The sequence below is a fragment of the Podarcis gaigeae genome (genome assembly GCF_964106915.1).
Source record: "Podarcis gaigeae genome assembly, chromosome: 12".
NCBI classification, from domain to species: domain Eukaryota; kingdom Metazoa; phylum Chordata; class Lepidosauria; order Squamata; family Lacertidae; genus Podarcis; species Podarcis gaigeae.
Window position 1 is genome coordinate 11,331,724 of NC_139688.1, and position 24,517 is coordinate 11,356,240.

Sequence of the window (24,517 nt, forward strand, 5' to 3'; positions counted from 1 at the left end):
TATACTCTTACTGTGATATCCGAAGACAGCTTTGATCATTCCCCCAAAGCTACACTCTACCAACTAAGTGATTTTTAGTAAATAATGTTTGAGAAGGCTGTGAAAACTGAGCTAAAGGGCAGATGATTTCATTACATCATTGTTAAAGTAGGTATAGTACAGTTTAACATCAATATTATATCAGATCCTGTCAGCCAAACAGGAAAATGCTTTGTGATGGGGTGGGGAAAGAGAATGTTTTGCTTATAAGGACCTGAAGATTACTAAGATTCAAATGCACAATAAAATAGAGGACAATAACAGTAATAAACACAACAGCTTTCTCACTAAATGTCCTTGTGCTGGCTTGGAAGGGTTACACAGAATGGATGGTTAATTATAGCGTAACAAGCTTCCCTTATATAGTAATATACTAATACTACATACAGAAATACATGTAACTGGAAGCAGGAGCGGAAAGGAAGAAAACCTATGCCATATCCTCAGTATTTCTTGTGTAATCATTACCCCCCCCCCCAAAAAAATATCAGATTCAAAACCCCCAAAGATTCTAAGATAAGCCATAAAGGTTCCTATCACCAATTTAGAAACTTAATTGAAGTTAGAAACTTAGAAACACCAATTGCTAACGTGCACTATCTGTCTTGTCCCTTGCAGCTGTGTGATGGATGTATCAGCACAATTTACATTTTAAGAAATCAAAAGTAGAAAAGCATCTTACCTGGCGTCTGGTGAAATGTTCACTAAAGGCTTAAAGGTTTCTTGTAAATAAAGCTCTGTATAATTAAAAACAAAACCAATGCTTCATAAATTAATAATAAAAAATAGTATTTCATGAAATATCCACACACACTCTTAGCTGTGAACCCGGCATATGAAAGTGAGGACAATCCATGATTTACTAAATTAAAGAATGGCAGTGGTTCATAAGAGCAATCACTAGAGGTCACTATAATACTATATTAATACACATGAATAACATTAAAAAGTAGACAGCAAAGGCTGAGCAGAGAGTATTTTAAAGAAGTGTTTCAGATTACTAATGTAAGTGCTTTTTGTTATTAAGGCACCACTGTCTTCTCAGGCACCTGCAGCAATAAATGAACTTCCAACTTCTTCTGCAACACATAGCATGTCCTGAAGACACATCTTCAAGATGAACATTTATTGAAAGATCTTCAATTTTTTATCTAACAATCATTTCCTGAGGAGTGACTTGGTAAGGTAGAAAGAGGTAAAGGGAGGCAATTTATATTTATGAAAATATAAATACAAAAAGCCATTATTACCCATATTTAAATCAAAACATGCAACATGTAATAATTAAAATTTACACCACCAGTCAGAAATATATAACACATACAGGTGAACATTACTGTGATTTTTCATCTTCCAGGGACTGTTTAAAAAACACTTTTAAATAAACTTGCCTGGTGAGCATCCTCTCTTACAACATGTAAGTTTTGTAAGAAATAACACATTCACTCATATGAAGATGATAATAAAGAATTTAAGGGGGATTTCCAAGATAACTCTTATCATGTAAACTATTCACTGTTTTAAAGTCCTCCAGCTACAGATGATCCTTCAAATATCCCCAAAGCAGCATTTTAGGATTCAATAGATCATATCCAATAATCTCTTTTACTACTTGCCAAAATGAGGACTTGAGCTTTTCCAAAATACCTGCATTAATTTTGTCTCTAAAGCTTTACACCTCCAAGTCCTACCTTCCTGTAATTTTATCCTTCCCGCAAAGAAAGGCCTTAATTTGAGCTAATCCCTTTAGAATTTTACAGAATCCAGACTACAACAGACTTGAGCTTTTCCCAAGATATGAGCAATTAGGATGGATTCCAGCACTCACATTTGTGTTGGAATCTCTTCCACAGCCCATGGCACAGCCCAGGTATATCTGGGTTCTCAGGCTAAGGGAACATAGGAAACTATTCCTGAGTCAGATCATTAGTCTATGTAGCTCAATATTGTCTACACTCACTGGCAGCGGTTCTCCAGGGTTTCAGGCAAGGTGTCTCCTGGCCCAAGCTGAAGATGCTGGGAATTTAACCTGAGATCTTCTGCATGCAGAGCTGATGTTCTACCACTGAACTATATAGTCTTTCCCCTATTAAGGACAACACATAGTATAGTACTGCATAACAGGTTGTGAATCACGTTCTTAGTGCATATCTTTCAAAGGGTACTTACCCCTCCATGTTTCAATCTTGTGCTCCTCCAATTCATAGATTTGTACCTGCAAAGAAAAAACAGGTTTGAAGCTCAAATATTTAGCATATAATTTTAAAATGGCCAGTGAACTAAAGGCTATCTACCTTCAAGTAATTAGGACTGAGGCACATAGTTAATATGCTGAGATTAACTATAGTAATATGGGTGACTTTAAAATGCAATGAAAGGCTGACAAATTGGAAACTAAACCAAAATCCTGAACAAATACTTAGGATTTTCTGCATACACAGCCACTGGAATTGACAATTACATTCTAATTTGAATCATTTTCTTATGCTCTGTTGCAAGCACATTACAGCAAACAGGAATTAAGGCTGGTGGGAAAATACTAATTGCTAACGCCAGCACTGGGATGAACAAACTTCTCATCTGCATGTTTTGAAAATGAAATTTTATTTTCCTACACTGATAAAACTAATCAGAGCACTTGGCTGAAAAGTGGTTGAAATAAGCAGGTATAGAATGCATTGCTAACAAAATATATTCATTCTGCTGTCAAGAAAATAATGAAAAAAATCTTGCTGAAGCAGAAAAGTTGGACATCTTCCATTTTCTTGTGTAGATTAAGATTAAATCATAACTTGAGTGTCAGCGGCAGCCTCTTATCCCTATCACTAGCTGTGTACAGTTATGGGTAGCTACGTGCATTCTTTACAAGACACTTACTTTAAAAGTTAAGTCTGAAAATGCCACTTTTGATTTTTCATATTCAATTAGGCAATTGGGAGCATTCCACAGGCTCGGAAACTTCCATCCTTCCCTGGTTAGTGTTCCCCATACTGCAGCATTACATCTGCGTTAAACTAAGCAGTTTTCCATGTCAGGGAGAAACCCTAATTTCAAAGCTAACTACAGTTAATGCTAGTGCAGATAAAATGCTGCAACATAGTTAACACTAATAAGGGAAGGGAAAGAGATTGCAACACATGCCCAGTAGTGTCGTGTGTGCTTGTCCAAGATGTGCGAATGAATCTTCAAAGTTATACTGGCATATCATTGTAGAATCTTATACAGTTGTGTATGGTAAAGGCCCTCTTTGCACACTCATTTTGCACTAACATACATATGCAGATCCACTGTATCATCCCTACCCTGGCATAAAATTGCTACCAGACCCCAAGATAACAGGAGGAGCAAAAGAACTGGAGATTCCAGAATGTTATTGAGTTCAGCATCTTTCCCTGCAGTTCCAAAATAACATTAGCAGAGGTGGGAGGGTACATTACAACATTGCCATCTGCTGACACTATGGCACCATGCTTCAATAATTCAGAAGTTTGCGTTAAAAGAGCTCTTGAATGTTGAATTTTAGACTAGGCTCTAAAGAATGCAAGCCACAAGAGTTAAGAAGCGTATTTCATTTTCTCTGCCTAAGAAATCTTCTTTAAAGGGAATGAATCTTTGCAGCACCCTTTAAAAACCAAGTACCAATTTTGGTATATAGAGGTTGACTTGTTGACATTACTGCAACAGTAATGATTTGAGTAATGGCAGGAATGTTTGTAGCAATGGAAAGAACTTGAACTTTGTACAGAAATCCCTTGGCATGGGTGCTTGGCACTCTAATGCAAAATAGAAACTCTACTTACAGTACTCCAACTTTCCTCATGATGGAGTAAAAAAACCCTGAATCCATACACATCAGCAAATATGGAAAACACTTATAAGCTATTGGAATGCATGCAACTCTTACAGCAGTGGTACAGCTGGATTTTATTGCCTTACAAAAACGAACACTCCCTTATTTGATGCTGAAAATGCGGCAGTGCTAATTTAAAATTCCTGGCTCCTCTACAGACCATGGTTTGCAAATCAGGAGTCATGCTCATTAATGGTGCTCCCTTTCCTTCACTCTCCAGATGTTATTCTTTTTTTCTTCTTCTTGAAATTCACTTCAACAGTGCAAACTAGGCATCCTTTGTAAAATGGAAGCTGTATTCATATTTGAGCTGGGATGATCAATGAACATGGTTTGTGCTTGTGAATATGTAGCATGAAAAAACAAGGAAGGGAAGGGGACAATAACTCTGGAGAGGAAGTAACTATGGTTTCTAGGAAGTTAAAGTTACAAAATGCACCCATCTAATGATTGTGAAATTGAAATTATGGTTTTCAAAGTGCAAAAAGATATAGTGCTAAGTTCACACTTAAAATTCACGAAATTGCATTTCATCTCTCATCACATCTATTCACTGTGTCAAACATAATGGCCCATTCAAGGTTTGGTGGATTAGGAACATGCGACAGGCTCATATGTTTTCTCTTTGTGGATTCCCTCCTTCATTTTCTGGTTGCCTCTATTCAATTATTTACCCAATTCAGATTACAGAAAACCAGAAATGGAGGAGAGTAAGCAAAAAGGGCAAATGTATGCCTGCAGTTTATGCCTGATCCTCCAAACCATTATATGAAGGATTGTTTGAACTGCGCCAAATTAATTATATTTACATCATGATTAATTCCATTCACTATTTAGTGAATTTATGGTTTCAGTAACTGACAGAGCAAGACTTTATTTTCAGTGAGTTAAATGTCTGACGGTCATTTATGCAAAAATAAAGAGCTTTTGCTTCTCCTGCTGCAACAAATTAAAAACAAACAAACCTACAGTTAATAGGTACTTTACAGAGTAGCCTTTTCAACTATTCAAATATAATACATTCTTTATTGCTGCTATTCCTTTTAGAACAATGTCAAACTTCAATGTCAAATAACTTGTTGACTTTGTTTAGCAACTGAAGGATTACTAACAACAAACATTCCCTCAGCCAGAAATAGCCAACTTAGTGCCTTCCAGTGAGTGTGAACCAAAACTCCCAACATCCCAGACTACTGCAGATGCTTGCTGGGGCTGATGCAGTCCACAAAATCTGGACGGTACCATGTTTACTCCATACTAAGCCAAATTGGGGAAAATGTGATTGAAGCAATACAACCAGCATTGTTGAAGAGCTACAGGCAACTGTTACCTATATTCAATAAATCACTATGATGCTTTTGGTCACAGTAGAACCGCTACATCAGCGCAACAGAAATGCATAGGTCAGCACTATCCTGGTGATAAGTCACCATTTGACCAGCATAGTTTTTTTACTAATGTGGTAAATTTATTTTGGGCTATAGCACTGAGATTGCTTGGGGGCGCTCCATCCATAAAATTTCATCCACATAGCAAAATAGAACTCTTCTCCCTAACATCTAGATTTCTAAATGTGTAGGGAGGAATATTCAGCAGAGAGCCTTCAAACTGCAGTCTAAAGTAGTACAGCCTTATCACCTCCCCAGGAGAAGGGCCATAGATTAGTTGTGGACAGCTGTTTTGTGGCACAGAAACAGTGAAGAAAGCTAAAGACAGAAGCAAGGACTGGGGACAATTAACATATGCAACATCCTAGGAATCAGTGGAAATCTAAGCACCTGACAAGGAATAGGTATCTGTTATAAATAGAGCCCTGCAGCCAGATTTAGCAGGTTCAATTCAATGGGAAATCCAGCCCCAGTTCCTTTTCAGGCTCCTTGGCAAACCCTAGTGTTTCCAAAGCTCTGTTTCATACTCATTCCCATTGTGTCCAAATCTGATAAGATTTGCCTGACCTTAGGCTGGGTGAGAATTTCCCAAAACTCTACTTTCTCCTTGGTACAGGATTGTTAATTAACATGGTGCTGCCTAGCCAAGCCAGTATTGGGAGAGCTGGATACATAGACAAATGTGTGTCATGGCTGACAGGAATCATAAAAGGAAGCATTTGACCCACTGTGTCTGTGCACCATTCCAGCGATATATATCTTTAGGACCAAGTGAAAGAAATCTAAATTTTCCTTTAAACATTTTCACTGTCTCTCTTCCAACAAAATACATCAGGTACACAGGGAAAGACAAGTAGCAGATCAGACTTAACTACCAAATGGTCAGCTGTTTCCTCTCCTTGCACAACTTGATTATTTCCTGAAAAAAAACTAATAAAGGAAGTTCTTCTCTTTAAAATTGCACCAAAAGGATTTCCCCCCTATAACTGAATTTATATGGTTCCAACAATATGTTCTGTGCTTGACTGAAGGGAGAACTGGAACTTACTGACATTAAAGCACATAGGAAAGTGCATTTCAACCTTGTATGCAAGGCAGAAGGGTTTCAAATTGGAACAGTTGGCATGTTCAGATAAAGCTGCTATGCTGAAACGAACAACAGGAACTAACAGGCTGGATACCAATCACGATTGCTATGTAGCAGATATATCCTGGATCCCAGCTGCATGCCTATACAACTACATGCAGTTCCCACTTACCAAACACAATGTGTACCCAGGAAATTGTTCATTAGGCAAGGGTTTGCATAACAAACTGGTGATTTCCATTATTTCCTCTGTGAACATTTCTAACCCATGATCTCTCTCCCCTCTCCCACCACGTTTCTTCATAAAAGGGCTGCAGCCAACCAGGAAAAAAGACACAAAGACAAAACTAATTTGTCCACACTCTCCCCTCCTTCCCTCTCTCCATGGTTTCTGTCCGAAATGTCTGCTGCAGACCAACAAAGCACAAACAAGGAAGGAAGTGGGCAAACTCCAGTTGTTTGGATATCAATCAGCTTTGTATGTAGCAAGGTTTGGCTATTACTATGTTCACATAAGTGAAATTTTTGGATAATGAGCAGGTGGATAAGTGGCATCTCTGTGTATAAATTTGTGTCCTAACTTCATATTAGGAAACTGTGGAGGAGTTGGCTCATTTCAGTCTTACAACAAAACTAGTGCCCAAGAGTGTCTTGCCCCAGGACAACTAGTTATTTTCACAGTTAAACCAGCCTTTGAATCAAGGTATCTGCAGTCCAACGCTTATTTGATGTACTAAACCACACTGACTCCATTCCACTGTGCATATTTTCTGCATACTTTGTGTTACATCCATGTTTTTTCTGCTTTTTATATTGGTTTGTGCGTACCATTTTATAACGATCATGGTTAAGCCAGCTACCTGTTGCACCAGAGAAATAAAAAACACCCTCCTTCAGTATCAGATATGTGCAATTATCTAAAGCAGGTGTCAGCAAACTTTTTCAGCAGGGGGCTGGTCCCTCAGACCTTGTGGGGGGCCGGACTATATTTTTTTTTGGGGGGGGGGGGAATGAACGAATTCCTATGCCCCACAAATAACCCACATATGCATTTTAAATAAAATCACACATTCTACTCATGTAAAAGCACCAGCCAGGCGCCACAAATAAGCCAGAGGTGCATTTTAAATAAAAGGACACATTCTACTCTTGTAAAAAGACGCTGATTCTCGGACCATCCGTGGGCCAGATTTAGAAGGCGATTGGGCCAGATCCAGCCTCCGGGCCTTAGTTTGCCTACCCATGATCTAAAGCGATGTTTCCTAAACTTGGGTTTCCAGCTGTTTTTTAACTACAACTCCCAACATCCCTAGCTAGCAGGACCAGTGGTCAGGGATGATGGAAACTGTAGTCCAAAAACAGCTGGAGACCCAAGTTCAGGAAACACTAACCTAAAGTATCAAGTTTGATATGAAGACAGGAATAACGGTTCTTATCACTTCTCTTATTCAATAACTAGTAAGTGATATAAGATAAAGAAACCTTTGCCCAAATGTCTACAGAAAAGGTGGGGATCTTAATTTCACATGTACCATTCAGAATCTAGCAGCAAAACTTTTCTTCCTCTTCAAAAGGCAGCATTCTTTCAACCACCCACCCAATTACAAAAAAAAATATTATCAAATACATTGTTATCAATGCTTTTATTTCAGGGATACTCACTAATGATAATTGTATTTATGAGGTTGTACCTACCATTGGAGACTTATAGTATCTATGCAGTATATTAATGAAATCTGTAATAGTTAACATTCCTGTAACAAGAGAAAACAATGCAAAATAAAGATTTAGATAATATTTAGACACAATTTTTAATTAACAAGTTAAAATAAATTAAATATTGCATCCCTAATTGATAAAAGTTCCTTAAAAAAATTCCTAGTGTAGCTTAGAAATATGAGTGTACATGACACTGCCTGCCTTTTACAAGAACCACCAGAGCTACATAAACATAATTCCTACATAATAAAGGGACATAGCATTTCACATCTGTAAAACTGGTAAGATCTATTTTGTCACACAACTCTAGCAAAATGTCCTCACTAAACAGCTCCTAACTGTTGTTTGTTATATGATCAGGAACCTCAACCTTCCACGCTTACTCCTTCCCTTGTATGCCAAGATTTGTTGTTGTTGTTTAGTCGTTTAGTCGTGTCCGACTCTTCATGACCCCATGGACCAGAGAACGCCAGGCACTTCTGTCTTCCACTGTCTCCCGCAGTTTGGTCAGACTCATGTTTGTAGCGTCGAGAACACTGTCCAACCATCTTGTCTTCTGTCGTCCCCTTCTCCTTGTGCCCTCAATCTTTCCCAACATCAGGGTCTTTTCCAGGGAGTCTTCTCTTCTCATGAGGTGGCCAAAGTATTGGAGCCTCAGCTTCACGATCTGTCCTTCCAGTGAGCACTCAGGGCTGATTTCCTTAAGAATGGATGCGTTTGATCTTCTTGCAGTCCATGGGACTCTCAAGAGTCTCCTCCAGCACCATAATTCAAAAGCATCAATTCTTCGGCGATCAGCCTTCTTTATGGTCCAGCTCTCACTTCCATACATCACTACTGGGAAAACCATGGCTTTAACTATATGGACCTTTGTTGGCAAGGTGATGTCTCTGCTTTTTAAGATGCTGTCTAGGTTTGCTATTGCCTTTCTCCCAAGGAGCAGGTGTCTTTTGATTTCGTGACTGCTGTCACCATCTGCAGTGATCATGGAGCCCAAGAAAGTAAAATCTCTCACTGCCTCCATTTCTTCCCCTTCTATTTGCCAGGAGGTGATGGGCCCAGTGGCCATGATCTTCGTTTTTTTGATGTTGAGCTTCAGACCATATTTTGTGCTCTCCTCTTTCACCCTCATTAAAAGATTCTTTAATTCCTCCTCACTTTCTGCCATCAAGGTTGTGTCATCTGCATATCTGAGGTTGTTGATATTTCTTCCAGCAATCTTAATTCCGGCTTGGGATTCATCCAGCCCAGCCTTTCGCATGATGAATTCTGCATATAAGTTAAATAAGCAGCGAGACAATATACAGCCTTGCCGTACTCCTTTCCCCATTTTGAACCAATCAGTTGTTCCATATCCAGTTCTAACTGTAGCTTCTTGTCCCACATAGAGATTTCTCAGGAGACAGATGAGGTGATCAGGCACTCCCATTTCTTTAAGAACATTTAAGAATTTCTTTAATGCCAAGATTAGATGATTCCATTTTCTGGTTAATTATAAACGAGAAGTAGCTAATGTGATGTTTAATTACAACTCCCATCAGCCTCAGCCAGCGTGGCCAATGGTCAGGAATGAGTTTTTACAGAACTTGGTGAATAAATGAAACTGAACCCAGAAAGTTAAGAGCTTGGCAACTTTACTAAGTTATACACAAGTAGGCCGAACAAAACTGTAGCCATAGGCCTACTGTAAATAATACTGTAGAAACTTCTGGTGATGCAGTCAGACTGCAGGCTGAGTTTCTGATGGAAAGGAACTACAATTACAACTAGAACATACGGAACATGTTAGCATTTTTATATGCAAGAAATCCGGGAAGAAGCAAAATTCTTTGGCTCCGTTGCTGTTGCACCTACTAGCTGCTTTGAAACAGTAAGAGCAATCCAATCCGTAATTTACACCAGTGGCTGCCAACCAGTACCTCCCTATGTTATTTTCAAAAGGTCTCAGGAAGTTTCCTTTCAAAAATCTAATGCAGGAGAGTGTTTGCTCTTTCTAGTCAATTCTTGTTTACACTGGCTCAGCCTCTCCTAAACTGAACACAGCCTTCAACATGACCACATTTCATTGGATACCAGGAATGGATGCCCACGCTTCCATCAGGAGCTGCAAAGAGCTTCACTGTGAGCAAGCATAGCTGTGGCTAGTATAGGTGCTTCCCACTCTCATTGATGGAGCAGCTGATGGGAAAGCTTTTCAGCACCATTTTGTGGTCCTCTCTTTTTTGCTCTTTAAGATGTGAAGCCATTATGCCCATAGCAGTCATTTTCTGTTATGTCATCTTCACGGTAACAATTTTTAAACTGGTGCATATGGTCCTCTCTCTAAATTCCAAATTTGCCCACTAGTTGGTCACCCCGGGCTTACACTTTTGGTGCAATTCCCTGCCAGTGCTATTCCAGCAGGGAATCTAACAACACTTGGAGGGTACCATAGTGGCTACCTGCTATAAACATTAGCTCACCAGGTTCAGACCAACTGGCAGCGACTGGAAAATTCAAATCTTGGCACACAAGGGAGCATAAAAGTATGAGGTATGTTCTCATATTGTCAATCTATAATTTGGCATTTCAACTGAATAGTCTCCAAGGCCGTAGGGGAGAGGCCACAGTACAATGGGAGAATTTTTTTGTGGAAAAAAAATAAAAATCATGTCTGCATCCTCTTCTTAGGTATGTAATTTCATGTCTTTATGCATGAGAGAATTACAAGTCCAGGCATATTGCTGCTTGCACCTTTTCAGCTCTTTGTATGTTTGGCTCTTGAAAGAGCAATGCTGACTCCTTGGAATTTAAAATATTTTTTCCAGCCCTGCTTTTATGATACACTAAGCATCCCATTTTCCAGCATTTTAAAATGTCAGTATAAAAAACCCCAAGAATTCAGCTTCCTCCACAAAAGCACTGTGTTGCAGACCCATCACCCATTCTATGATTTGAGGCCCATGTTAGAGATAATGGGAAACCACTGTGTCTCACTATTTGAGTGAGTTTCCCCATTGCCCCCCACAGGTGTGAAAGAAGAGACTTCCTGTTATGTCTGAAACAGATATGGATGGTATTTCATGAGTATAAAACAAAAAAATTGAAGAGAAGGCAAAAGCACAAAAAACCCCACAACCCACCACTATATCTGATTCCACTGTATAGTGGAGATGAATTAAATATCTCTCTCCAAACTCTATACTAATATACATTATCTTACCTACAAAGCTTTGTTTTTTACTCTCCCACAGAGGAGCTGCTCGGACACCATTTGCTACCAAGGCAAAGAAAGCTTTCTTTACCTGAAAGACAAAATAAAACAGCATTTTTTAAAAAGGACATAGAGCATTGCTATGTTTAAAAATCTTATCACACAGCTTGATACTGAGGAGGACATGACAGCTACAATTTGATAGAAAGGTATGGATGAGTTTCAAGCCTAAAGAAACAACATGGATACACTGAAAGATAACTCTCACTTGCTCTATATCCATTTGGCATGACACTTGTATGTACAAACCGGAACAGTGATTTAGTTCTTGGCAGCTTCCAAAACTCAAGGACATGGAAACACTTATTTTATAATAAACCTGCAGTATTAGCCAATGAATATCCCCCACTGCCCTGTACAACATCACATTCATTGCTGCATTTGTGTTTGCCTCTGGCTCCACCCACCACTGGCCTGTGGGAGGCTGTCCAGAATGGAATCTGGTTCCCCAGCTGAAAAAAGTTCCCCATCTATTTCCAAGCCATACTTTGTTTTAAAACATGGCTTAATCGTGAATGTGACTCCTAGCCTACTGTGTGACGCCCCCCCCTCAACTCTGGTGGGTGCCATGTGCAGCACAAAGCAAGCTACTGTATGGCTTATCAGATGATGTAAATCTAATTTGTTTCAAATGTTTGTTGTTGGCTTATTTCTAGCTTACCATTCATTTGTATGAAATATGACAAGCCATGTTGTGGCTCGTTTGTGCCACACACAGCATTGTACAGAGGTAAGGTCATGTGTTTAAAATCAACTATGACTTAGCATGACGTGCAAACTTAGCTCTTCTGGGGGAAAAAAGGTCACCTGAATCCACTGGCATGTTAAGACTTTAATCGTGAGAAAAAATGGTAAAGAATGGAAGACTAGGTTTCCTTCAGGCTATCTGGAGGATAATATACTTTTGTTCTATATAGGTCTTAAGGTTTGAGTGTTGGCCTTCCAACTTTATGAAAGCATGCATTGTATAAAAGATCTGTCTATCAATAAAGACAAGAGCTTAATTTATTTACCTACCAGGTACAAGAAGATAATGCAACTACATTATAAAAGGATATATTTTTAGTAACATACTTTTCATTGTAAACAATTCAATGTGACTTTGAAAGTCAATGACTATAGAAGGAGTGTATTTTGTGTCAACTGGAAATGCTAATTTATATTAAAATGTCATGTTAGAAGAATATATGTCTCTCAGAAAATCTGTTCCATGCTGTTTCTCTGTTCCTATTCTGCTATATTCAGTGCTCCTTTCAACTTTAAAATGATGCTACAGTGAAAAATGTTAATATAGAGCTGCACAGTCTAAGTGTTGGCTTTATTATGACATTTTTATTTTAAAAAATTCTAAAATGACCTTCATCCAGAGAGATCCTAGGTAGGTATATAAAAATTATAGTTTAGTGGGCTTACTTGTAAATACTGGCATGCAGTCCTTAAAAGTTACTTTACCAAGGTATTTGAAACCTTATGCCATATAATTTATAAAACAAAAGATAGGCATCTATTCAACATATGATTTTAGAACATATTTGATAGCTCAATTTTCACAACCACACAAAGGCACTTTGTCACTAACCCTTTTCCATTTAAAAGAAGGGAACTTCCACTGGTCATTAGGACTGATGTCTAATTATTGATTCAAAGAGGAAGAACATTTTTTTTAAAAAAATTAAATGTCTTTGAGGCATTGCATTCTGAAAACAAGGTCATCTGTACCACAGGCCACAACCCATGTATATTATAAGGCAACTAATGGTTAGGAAATGGATTCTGAAAATGGACAACTCACCTGTAGTGTAGTGTCAAAGACCACAAGCTTTGAGCTTGTTGGAACAATATCATAACACTTATGTGACCTCATGAATCGCATGTAGATATCACTTTCTGATTCGCCAACAGCTGTAAGAAAAACAATGTTTTTTAAAAAAAAATAAAAATGCCTCAAACCATATGAATGCTATTCTAATTTAAGGAAGGAAAAAGTGGAATTCTCAACAACATTTCTACTGCAATAGTCATATAAACTTGGGCATAATTTTTAAAGTTATTGATGAGAAAAATCAATGAACAAATTTAGTGGGTACAGAGCTCCAGAATGAGGCAGGTTCACTTCCCTGATGAAAGGCAAACCCCAGCAAGAAAACAGAATGCCTGGAGAGTAAACAGTGACATATTCCTCTACAACAGGTCTGAGAATATTGATTTAAATGACTACACATGGGAAAAGGAATTTACCTATGGAAATTAAAAAGAACATTGTTTGTAAAGATGATTTATTGGCAGTGGTGAGAATGGATTACATCTAGCGAAGATTTTAAGTGGATTTCAAGAAAAAAGGATGTGGCAACAACAGAAGAGAAGGACATATGTTGGCAACAGGAGTGGGAAACTTGATTTTTAAAAATAAAAATTGTATTCAATTAAATAGGTTTGATTTGTATTAATTTGCAAAACTAATAAAAATAATTTGAAAAAAGAAGAAAGTAAGCAGTGCACCTTTAATGGGAAGTTGAGACAGCCACTTTTCTATGGTATAATATGTTTCAGCATATTAACAAATATAATCAGAACCATGTACTTCCTGCATGCATAAGAATTCAGAGCAGACTACTAGGCACATAAACAGCCCAAGTGGACTTCCAGTGTGATAAAAACCTGCCTGAAGGTTCCCTCAGCTTTGCTATGATTTGCAGCTCTGGTTTCATGTTGCACGATTTTTGCCATGTTGGAAAAAATGATACATAAAGCGACCCTAATGTTACACCTGAATCAGCACCGATATTTAAAACCCAGTGTTTAAATATTCATGGCATTAAGTCCCAAATCAGATTGCTGTTGCCGTTTTGGGGCAACAATGCAGAACAAAGAGAGCAAAAAATATGAGTGGCTTCTAGAGGATGTCAACATGCCACACAAAGGTTCCTCCTGAATGGGCGAGTTGAGGTGGAGCCACTTCTCTGTGCTTTGAGACAATAAAAGTTAACTGCCAGCCATTGTTAGAATTACCCATTTCTATCATGCTTTAAATCTTCTTCAGGTGGCTTACAAAGTAAGTCACAAGGTTACAAATTAAGCTTAGAATAATTCCGTTATTAAATTATTTCTCCACCATCGCATCAGGTAATTCAGGAATCACCACACTGCCAATTGCCTTTCAATACATTTGTGAATATTTTATTTATTCTGGAAAACCTTTTCAGTTTGCTTCTAGATATGGCCAAGTTAGTCGATATCTGGGAGGGGCTCCCTTCCACAGACATGGCTGGAATCTAAAATTGTGGCTATACCCAAGCCATATAAAGATCCGTTGCAGGTGGAATCCTACTGCACAATGTTTTTAACTAACCATGTACACATGAAATCAACATTGATTCTTAATCTAAAGCCATCATTCATATTAATCATCTGAACTCCAATAGTATAGATATTAAATGTAGGACAAAGCAAGGTTGTCCTTTATTACAATTTTTACTTATTCTAACACTAGGGATTAGAACCTTTTGCTATTACGGCTGAACTTCCCTGCAATGCCCTGCATTGTTGAGCAGGCTCTGGGAAGTGGATAATCTAAACGCAGTTGGAAGAGGCTGCGTCTCTCATACGGATATACTTACAGCTGCAGCCACTTCAGTGCCAGATCTGCTCAAGTCCTGGCTTACAAGACATCACTTCCTTTTGCTATTAGAATCTGGACCTCGGCAAACATTTCAGGGGTAAATATTAAACGAAGATACTGTATCTTCGGAAAGTACATGGATGATATTATGCTAACTACACCAAAACCCATGGAAACAGCTCAAGCAATACAAGAACTTAAACCAACTTTGCCTCTGTCACAGGGCATTTCCAAAAAATTGAGGCAATGTTTTCATATCCCTCCTCACACACAAAAATCATTCAAGAGTTTACTGAATATTAAAACGTATTATGTGAAACTGAAATATCTAGGTATACTTATCACTATAAATTTGAACAGACTGCTTAAAGTCAACTATAGTTGGCTCTGGCACACTATTAACCACAATGTTTAAATGCTGGAGAAAAGAAACCTTTACAATACTAGATAGATTAGTGGTAATTCAAAATGGTGACTCTTCCCAAGTTAACATACCCCTTTCAAGCTCTTCCAGTATGAATATCGCCTGTACAATCATGTCTTTGGCAACAGAAATGGAATTATTTTATTTTTGATCAATGTAAAATCCATGTAGGGATGTTTATTTATGTGGCCCATCATGAGTGGGGCTAGAGAATCCTGAATTGTAAAGGTAAAGGTACCCCTGACCGTTAGGTCCAGTTGCAGATGACTGGGGTTGCGGTGCTCATCTCGTTCTATAGGCCGAGGGAGCCAGTGTTTGTCCGCAGACAGCTTCCGGGTCATGTGGCCAGCATGACTAAGCCGCTACTGGTGAAACCAGAGCAGTGCACTGAAATGCCGTTTACCTTCCCGCCGGAGCAGTACCTATTTATCTACTTGCACTTTGATGTGCTTCCAAACTGCTAGGTGGGCAGGAGCTGGGACCAAACAACGGGAGCTCACCCCGTCGCGGGGATTCGAACCGCCAACCTTCTGATTGGTGAGAATCCTGAATTGTGCTACCTGGCAAATCAGCTTCACCATGCTATTCCAATGCTCATGGATGATGCAGACAAACAATGGGTTTGTATGCAATCTGAACAGATATAGGGCCTCCCCTTTCATGCCTTTCTGGACTCTAATAATAAATTTCAAAACAACCCACATATACACAACAATTTTCTCCAAACAGCAGTCTACTATTGGCTAAGAAAGGCGGCTGTACTTGCTGCAGCCCTATCCCCTTTAATTTGTTTGGTCTCCATCCCCTCTTTTATCACAAAAATCAAACTTACGATATAAGATGGTTGTGGACTGTAAGAGAATGTTTTACTTTTTTGTGTAGATAATGTTCCCATATTGGAGGACAAACTTAATGAAAGTCTACAAAAACTACATGTACCATGACTTCTGTGGAGGCAGATCTCTACTTTTCTTTAAAGGTATTAGAGAGGCAGTAACATGTAAACTTTCAGAGTTTGAAGGTGTGGTGGGACACTGAAGTAATAATATTAAGGGTTTGATTTTAGACTATCCTGTAGCTTACTGAAATCACAAGTGAACGGCACAGAAGGCCTTAAAATAATGTTGGAGCAAGAACTGGATTTGAAGCTGGAGGAACAGGAACGGCAGGCAAGATGGAACAAATCCCCATGGTCCATCTCAGTTAGTGACTAAGAAATAGCACTTAAAATGGTACGGAGGTTATTCTGTATAAATTATACACTATCACCATACTGTAGAAGGGGATGCCAGATAGTGTGTACTTAAAACATCTCTGGAGGGATTGTAGAAAAATATAAAAGTTCTGGCTCTCTGTGTTTAAAGAGATTAGCACACTTTCAAACTGTAACGTAACACCCACCCCACAACTAGCTCTTCTAAACATTTTTGAAGAGAATGATAAAGGATTATTTTTTAAGGAGTTGGATGCAGTACTGTTCCAGAGGAATTGTTGCAGGAAGATATACAGCCGGGGGAGGCACTACCTCTAGAACAATGCTATATCCTGACGCATCATCATTCAGGGTAGTACAGCAGCTAGTGGCAGAACAATTATTTTAAAAACTCCCCGCAAAAGCCACTGCTGTTGCTTCCACTACTTACAATTGTAAATCTGCATACATTTGTTTAGAACCAAGCCAAAAATGCTGACCCACTTTCATGGCTTTTGAAGTGGGAAGGCATTTTTGGCTCAGTGCTACTTAAATATTGTTTTGCTATTAATGACCCAAAGAACAGCTTATCTCTTCCCTCCACTTGCTCCTTCAAAATCTGATCTTTTTTGAATTACTGTAGCCATGTTTAACAAATGCCAATTTATTTAATTTGCAACTTGTATTTTCATATGGTTACAAACAACACCTATAATCTCATTATCAAAATTTCTGGTGTTTAACCACTACTTACACTACATAGAAATCACACCCAACAAAAATCTTCCATCTGATAGTCCCAAGTACTACTACTATATGGGTCAAACAGAATATTTGTTTTGTAAAACTCCTTTGTAACTCAACATTCCCTTTCTCATATATATCACATATGATATACTTATTTATCTATGTGCAAGGAGGATGTTTTAGAGGGCTTAGAGGAACCAACAGAAGAACAAGCATTTTAACTGAAATCAAATACTGATTTCCTCCAGACAGGAATTCAACTGCCCAATACTGACAATATGCAGAAAGTAAAAATGGGACATCTTTAAGAAACTGTTACTGTTCCCTTCCTACTGCAAGACATTTAATAATTCTACAGAGCTAAAAGTTACAATCAGTTATGCTCTAAAAACTGATACACATTGTATATCAGGGGTTGTGCTGAAGTACTTGTTGTGAAATTCAGATAAGTCATTTCCAAACCAGTGCTATTTCTCCCATCCATTTGCCTTGTAGTGATGAAAAGAGAAAAAAATAAACTGAGAAACACCTTTATTTTTGATTAAAATATTTTTTATACTGCTCGGTGTTCAAACACCATGCTTGATTAATTATCAGTATTTCAAGAAGCATGTATAAATGACAGACTGCACTGCAAGTAATTAGGTACAGTAGAACTTGGATTTAGTCAAGCCATGTAATGAATGCCTTTTCTGTTTTCTTCTGCAAAAGCAATTATGGTAAGTTGTGTAGTCAACAGTATGGACACATCTGCATAAACATTGGTTAATATACCAATGAAGTGAAGAGTTTATATATAATCCAAAGTATAAATCAGGGCAACATTACAGCAATTGTTGTTTGCATTAATCCACAAATGAAGATTCAATGACTTGTGACTGGTTACTCATTAAGACTAGAAATACCATGAAAACAGCCTGGAAGAAAGTATTTCATTTGTATACCTCCATCAAAGCTCAGGAGACTGCATGGGGAGGGAGATCATTTTATTTTATTCAACTGCTCTGTGAGGTAGATACAGGTAAGAGACAATGACTGGCCAAGGCAACGTAGTGAGTTAAACAGGAATCTAAACATGTTACCCACCTCAAACCAAAAATTCTAGAGGCAAAGCCAGTCATGGATGATCAGTCAACAGACCTCCACTCATCTTTTCCAAAGCTTATAATGCAACCTTTTCTCCCAGTCAATATCACTCCAGCTATTAGCATCGCTTGCCTGGAAAAAAACAAGTTCCTGTCCCCCACTGGACAGAATGAATCCCCAATTCAATCAGTAAATGATACAGGGAGAAAAGGTTAAATCCTTGCCACTTCAGCTCTTTGGCACCAGTCAAATATGGTCCCTGCCCCCCTGCAGCTTTCTTTAGAAACACCTTTACCATAGATCTTGCATCTCATCTCATTTAGTTACAGGCAATATGCAGTAGTGATAAGGTATGAATCACTATTTAAATTAAGAATGATGAACCTGTGGCCCTCCAGATGCTGAATAACTACAACTTCCATCATCCCTAATTATTGGCCATGCTGGCTGGGGTGATGGAGTCCAGCAATGCTTGTAGGGTCTCAGGATTTCGTGATTGGGAGTGGCCTTTCCTCTAAGGAGGTCCAGGTGGCATATATGGTTTTCCTTGTGAAGAAGGTTAAGCTGAGAGATAGTGACTGGTTTCATAGGTGGTCTCACAAGTCAGAGTCTAACCACTACACCACACTGCCTACCAAGTTCCATACACTGGGACAACTCCATATAGCATTGCAGTCACTCCTTTGTGACTTATGATCAGCATTATACTGATGCTGATGTAACTATGAAAACGTAAGGAGAAATGGGCAGAAGTGGGACTGTAGGGGTGGAGTAGCTAGTGTAGTTGTCATCTTATCCTACTGATGTCAAAAGTTATGCTAGCTGTTCTATACACTTACCAACTCAATAGAAAACTTGTAGAATAGGAGGACAGCACCAGAAAGACATAAGCAATGGACTAGAACTCATACAAACACAAGATGAAGCTACAGCACTCTGCTCCTCACATGTAGTAAGGAGGTGGATTTAACGAAAGGGCAGTTTTATAGAAAACAAGACTACAAAGGGCAACACTCCCCTTTTCAGAAACCATTATTAGGCACACTTCAGGATTCCACACACATACAACTATCTTCAGCCCTGGTGAGGTTTCCCCCATACACTGGGAAAAGCAATGGGACACCAAACATTCACATTCCATTGATTGCTATCACTGGTCTTTATTTTTCATTAAAAGATCAGAACCATAGTGCATGATAGGAGAACAAACAGTAATGAGACAGATCCAATGCAACTTCCTCCAGTAAATGGGTATTGCCTTAATATTGTTTCCTCAAATGTAGATAGCAGGAGAACTACTACTTGAGTGCATACTCACATAAGTGGACAGTGTGACTGTGACATGCAAACAATGGAAGAGAAACAGCAGCTGTCACTATCTTAATCAGGCAATAGGACCACTATTTCCATTTAAGTCATATAAACTACCCAATTTTGGAAGTTGGATACTACAGCGCAGGTCTAATGCTTACATTCAAGATGTTATTGGCAAGTGCAAAGAGCTCACACTCCAATTCTACCTGGGAGCGAGCCCCAAAGAAGCCAGTCCTGTCATGTTCAAAAATTAATCAGAGAAAACAAAGCCCACCTGTCACTTGAGAATTCACAGCAAGTCTTTCTAACATGAGGAAGATTTGGCTTAAGGCAAAAATGACTTACAGTACTAGTACTATACTTCAGCACTTGGAGAGGATGTCAGCATCTCCCATTCCTTTTCTTCAATATAAGATTTTAACAAATTGCTCTGACAGCAAGAATTCAGTGTCAGAAACCTTTTTGTCCCTGGCCACCAATGTGTAAAAAGATATCTCAAAGAACAAATGCAGTTTTGTATATTGTCTACTGCTTCTTGTTCTTAAAACTGTGCTGATGAGAAATGGATGGAAGCCAACATTGCAGCAGAACCAGTTATCCAAGGTAGACTTACAGCTCTGCACTAACCAGTTAACAGAAGTGATAGGTATATAGCTGATGCTTAATAGTTATATTCTTAGAAATGGTTTTGCAACCAAATTGAATTTTAGTCCAATTTGCTTTGAAAGCAAAGACACTAATTTCAGAACACATTAACACTATAAGTTCAAAGTATGCTACACAACAAACTGTTTAATAATTAAAGTTTCATGCCGAACAAATAAATATATCAGGGCGCTCAATCGTTAATAAAGCAACTTTTAATAACTGAAAAGTCTAATACCAAGAACAGGAACCAGTTTCCCAATTCTTCCTTCACATGATTATAAAAATTAAAACAATCAAATACATTGCTTACTGAGACAAGTACAGCTTTGCTAACAACAGTACTGCTTTTGTCACCGAACCATTTTCAGCTATGAAGTATGGTAATAACCTTATTCTCAAGTAAACAGATTAATCCATTCTCAGAATCATATCTCTATGGTGCTTTATAACATTATTTTATACAGGTTGCCTACTGGGTTTAAATATTCTGTAAAAGTGACATGAGCACCACATTTTTATTAGGAAGCTGGGCTAGAGAGAAAGGAGCTCTCTAGTTGGATGTATTGGTTCCATTTAATCAAGGCAGCAGTTCCTCTCCCTATGAGCAGATATAATTTTCATGACTTCTATTCCAGAGCAGTCTCTAATTCACCCTCTTCTTGCTCATCTCCTGTGTGCCACTGGGGAGATGATTATGCATCATGGAAGCAAGTGGTAAAATTTCACTGGAAAAGATGTATCTCTTGTACAAAGGAAAACATTGCAGGTGTTTTCCTGGAGGGGGCGCAAACTAAGGGCTAGCTCTCTGCTTGTAAGATGTCTGTAGAGCTAAAACTCACAAACCTCTCAGGGACAGAAATCTCATCTGATCATATATTTCAATTCCCCCAATCAAGATGGAGTGAGTGAACGCAAACATCAACTTATCTGTGTGAACAGAACAGTACTGGTGGCAGGACAGAGTTTTAATTTATCTTAAGTGGGAATCAAGCAATTTTTGTTCTCCTCCCTCTTAGAAATAAACCTATTTTACACGAAGGATCAATTTGGCTACAAGGTTCATGCCCTGACCCTGAATGTCATAGTTCTTCATACAACAAATAGGGAAAGGCTAGGCATGAGCAATGTGACTACTGACTTTTGATGAGAGTTGAAACTTGCTCCTGAACAGGATTAGAAATGGTGACAAAAACCAATTGTGAGTACAATGGACTTGTACAATATGCTGAGTACAATAGACTTGTACAATTGCACCAAGTAATCTTTTTAACATAGCCAAGACCTCCTAATCTTGTGCCCTCTGCTACATATTCTGGACAACAACTCCTGCCACAGGAGCTAACTCCTAGGGACCAAGGTCCCTTCGCCCCCTACCAATAAAATATTTGAGGGGGCCAGGCCAAAAATAATCTCTTGTATCCATTTACTGCTTTATCACAAAATTCTCAGCTCAAGAAGAGAAGACACTTTTGACATTCCTAATGCAGTCAAAGCTTAGACCAAGTGTTTTAGCATCTTTAAAGCACTAATTTAAATTGAAGATGCAGTTACTCGGAAGAGATAATTCATAAAAGCAAACTCAACCATTAGATCAGAAAGAGAGTCTTGCAGCTCTACTACCCACTAAAGTGTGGTTCTGCAGTCATTCCATAGTGAGACCCATTAAGAAACTGGTCTTGTTGATGTTTCAAGCCAACACATAGCAATGATCAAAAGTCAGTCCTATCATTCATGAGGTGGTGCAGGAATCCTTCCATTGCAAAGTCGCATCAAGCTGCTGACAGCACAATCCTATATGTATTTACTCAAAAGCTACATCCTACTGTGTTTAGCATTGCAGCCTGAGTCCACTAACTGTCCTCAAAGTCTGCTAATCACAGGAAGAAATGGAACAAGTTCTTAGGAAAAAAAACAGCTCTGTTGATTATAAAGCATTTTTTCTTTGTAAATATGTTCTGGAAAACTGCTTTTGATTGTTGTACTGCCTATAGCTCTTAAGAGTCTAACAAACTGAGTCACCCAAAATTGAAAAGAAAAATGAATCCTTTGTTAAAAGATCTTTTAAATAAGAAGCTCAGTTATGAGTGGGAAGGCAAGAAGCATTATGTTGACTTGTCCATCTAATTAAGTAGGCTTTCTCAAAACAAAACAGACTTTGAGAGTCTCTGTGCTGAAATATCCTTTAAGAGCTTTCTGTTATTTATACCATCTTTACGTGACATAGCAGTCACTCTATAGTATCTTCTATAACTAAAGCATATTGGGGAAAAATAAGCCTGTAGAAAATTTACAGAGGCTTAAATTTCCAAAACAAAATGTGGATATGAAATTGTGTGAAGAGATTGCAGTCACAACAGTGCATTTTGAACAAGTATTTTAATGGAGGTTCATGGAAGATTATCTGCTCAGGAGAACTGTGCATATCTGCAGAACTAACTGTTCAGAGGTACTCTAAATGCCTCTAGGGGGCAAACGGTAAAGGTGCCAGATGTCCCTTATTTTAACTCACTGACCCTTAATCCAGAATACCACAGTCCATTAGAGCACAATAGCAATCCATTATGTCAGACACCACTGCTCAGAAGTGTTGCTTTTAAAAACAATTAAGTTTGGCAATCTCAATATGAGCTGCCCCCTCTTACAAAACTACAAATAAAGAGCTATAGTGCCTAGGAGTTTATTTTGAGGTCTCAGAGTTGCATGTGGCAGGTTGCCTGTTTAGCTAGTTTTTAGATGGCTGTGTGAGAGAACATTTTTAGAACGCAACCGACACCAAAGGGCAACTAACTGATGGGATTAATGATGCTGGAGGGAGAAACCTATTCCATGGAACGAGAATAGACTGTGCACACAAAACATATCTATTCTAATGGAAACAGGTAATTCCCATTGCTTGGGGAGGAAATAGGTAATTCCCGTTCGGGAATTGCTTGGGGAGAAGTAATTTCTGGATGGCAAGAATGCAGAAATAGATTACACCTGTTCTATTGGGCAGACTGCAGGTTTGTCCCTGATCTACTAAATAAGTAATTGTTCTACTCACCCCTAGCGTCAATGCCATACTGTTTCAGAATAGCTACTTCACACAACTGTGTTCTGACAGAGCAGAAATGAATTTACCTTCTAGAACCACCCTCTCCAAATGCATGTAGGACACAGCATTTAAAGGGTATTACCCAATGCCATAGAGAACAGGAATCAAGAATTTTTAGAGGAATAATTTTATGAAATGCCACTTGTCATAACAGTGGTGCACAGCGAAGGAAAGCTACCTCTGATGAAGTTTCCTTTCCCATAGAGCTATTAAAAGGTCCTCTTGAAGACCTTTTAATTAACACTGCTTTTAATTAATGTGTGTAGGTCTGTATTTTAATGCTGTTGCTGTTTTAATTATGCTTTTAGCTTTGACTGATTTCTTTTTTCAAATTATTGTATGTTGAATTCTCTCTCTCTCTTTTTAATAGTCCATTTTGATATGAACCTCCTCAGAAGGGTTTACCCTGTAAAGAGAAATACACATTCTGAAATAAATATATAAACCTGAGAACCCAGGCATGAAAGAGTTGATATTTTAGACTGCAGGCTCCATGGGGACAGGGATACATCCTTTCACTTGTGAACCCATGTACACTAACGGTACTGAAGAAACTAACTAATCCACATTAAGCCACCTTGACTATGGCTGCGTATTCACCATACATTTAAAAGCACACGACTTTCCCCAAAGAGGGGGCTGCAGTTTGAATGTGACAGGAATTGTAGCTCTGCGAGGAGAAAACGACACTTCCAGGGATTTTCTTTGGGAGAAACAAACGTACTGTAAATTCTGCCTACGCACTGTATGAACGGCTGTCAATTCTGTGCATGGGGGGGGGGGGGCGCAATACCATTTTAGCCCAGATCTTACCACACACCTCTACCTTGCACCTCCCATTGTTACTTGGGAGAGGTTGCTTAGAATATAAAGAAGCCTATATCCTGTCTATCCCCCCCCCCCGCCCACTTTACCTTTCATTCTCCCTCACCAAATCTTTTTTTGCAATCCACCGGTTGGGTATTATTAATTTTTATTTTTATTTTAATCCCGGCACTCATGAAACTGGTATGCCTGGCTACTCCAGAAATCCCCTCCCCACCCCAGGAGGGAAATG

At 38.7% G+C, this 24,517-nt stretch overlaps 1 protein-coding gene across 5 annotated transcripts in view; it reads right to left on the reverse strand.

The window, feature by feature from the left end:
• Positions 1-24,517, reverse strand: part of PRKAG2 (protein kinase AMP-activated non-catalytic subunit gamma 2) — a 205,081-nt gene that overhangs the window by 9,596 nt on the left and 170,968 nt on the right. For 4 of the 5 annotated variants that reach the window (XM_083705128.1, XM_083705129.1, XM_083705130.1 and 1 more), the window contains 5 exons: positions 13,129-13,238; positions 11,286-11,367; positions 8,060-8,118; positions 2,209-2,254; positions 722-776 (listed from right to left, as the gene is read on the reverse strand). In XM_083705128.1, the coding sequence (XP_083561254.1) occupies positions 722-776; positions 2,209-2,254; positions 8,060-8,118; positions 11,286-11,367; positions 13,129-13,209 (323 nt within the window). In that variant the 5' untranslated portion in view covers positions 13,210-13,238. Of the gene's footprint in view, positions 1-721; positions 777-2,208; positions 2,255-8,059; positions 8,119-11,285; positions 11,368-13,128; positions 13,297-24,517 lie in introns of all 5 variants that reach the window. The other variant, XM_083705131.1, reaches the window with a different exon arrangement.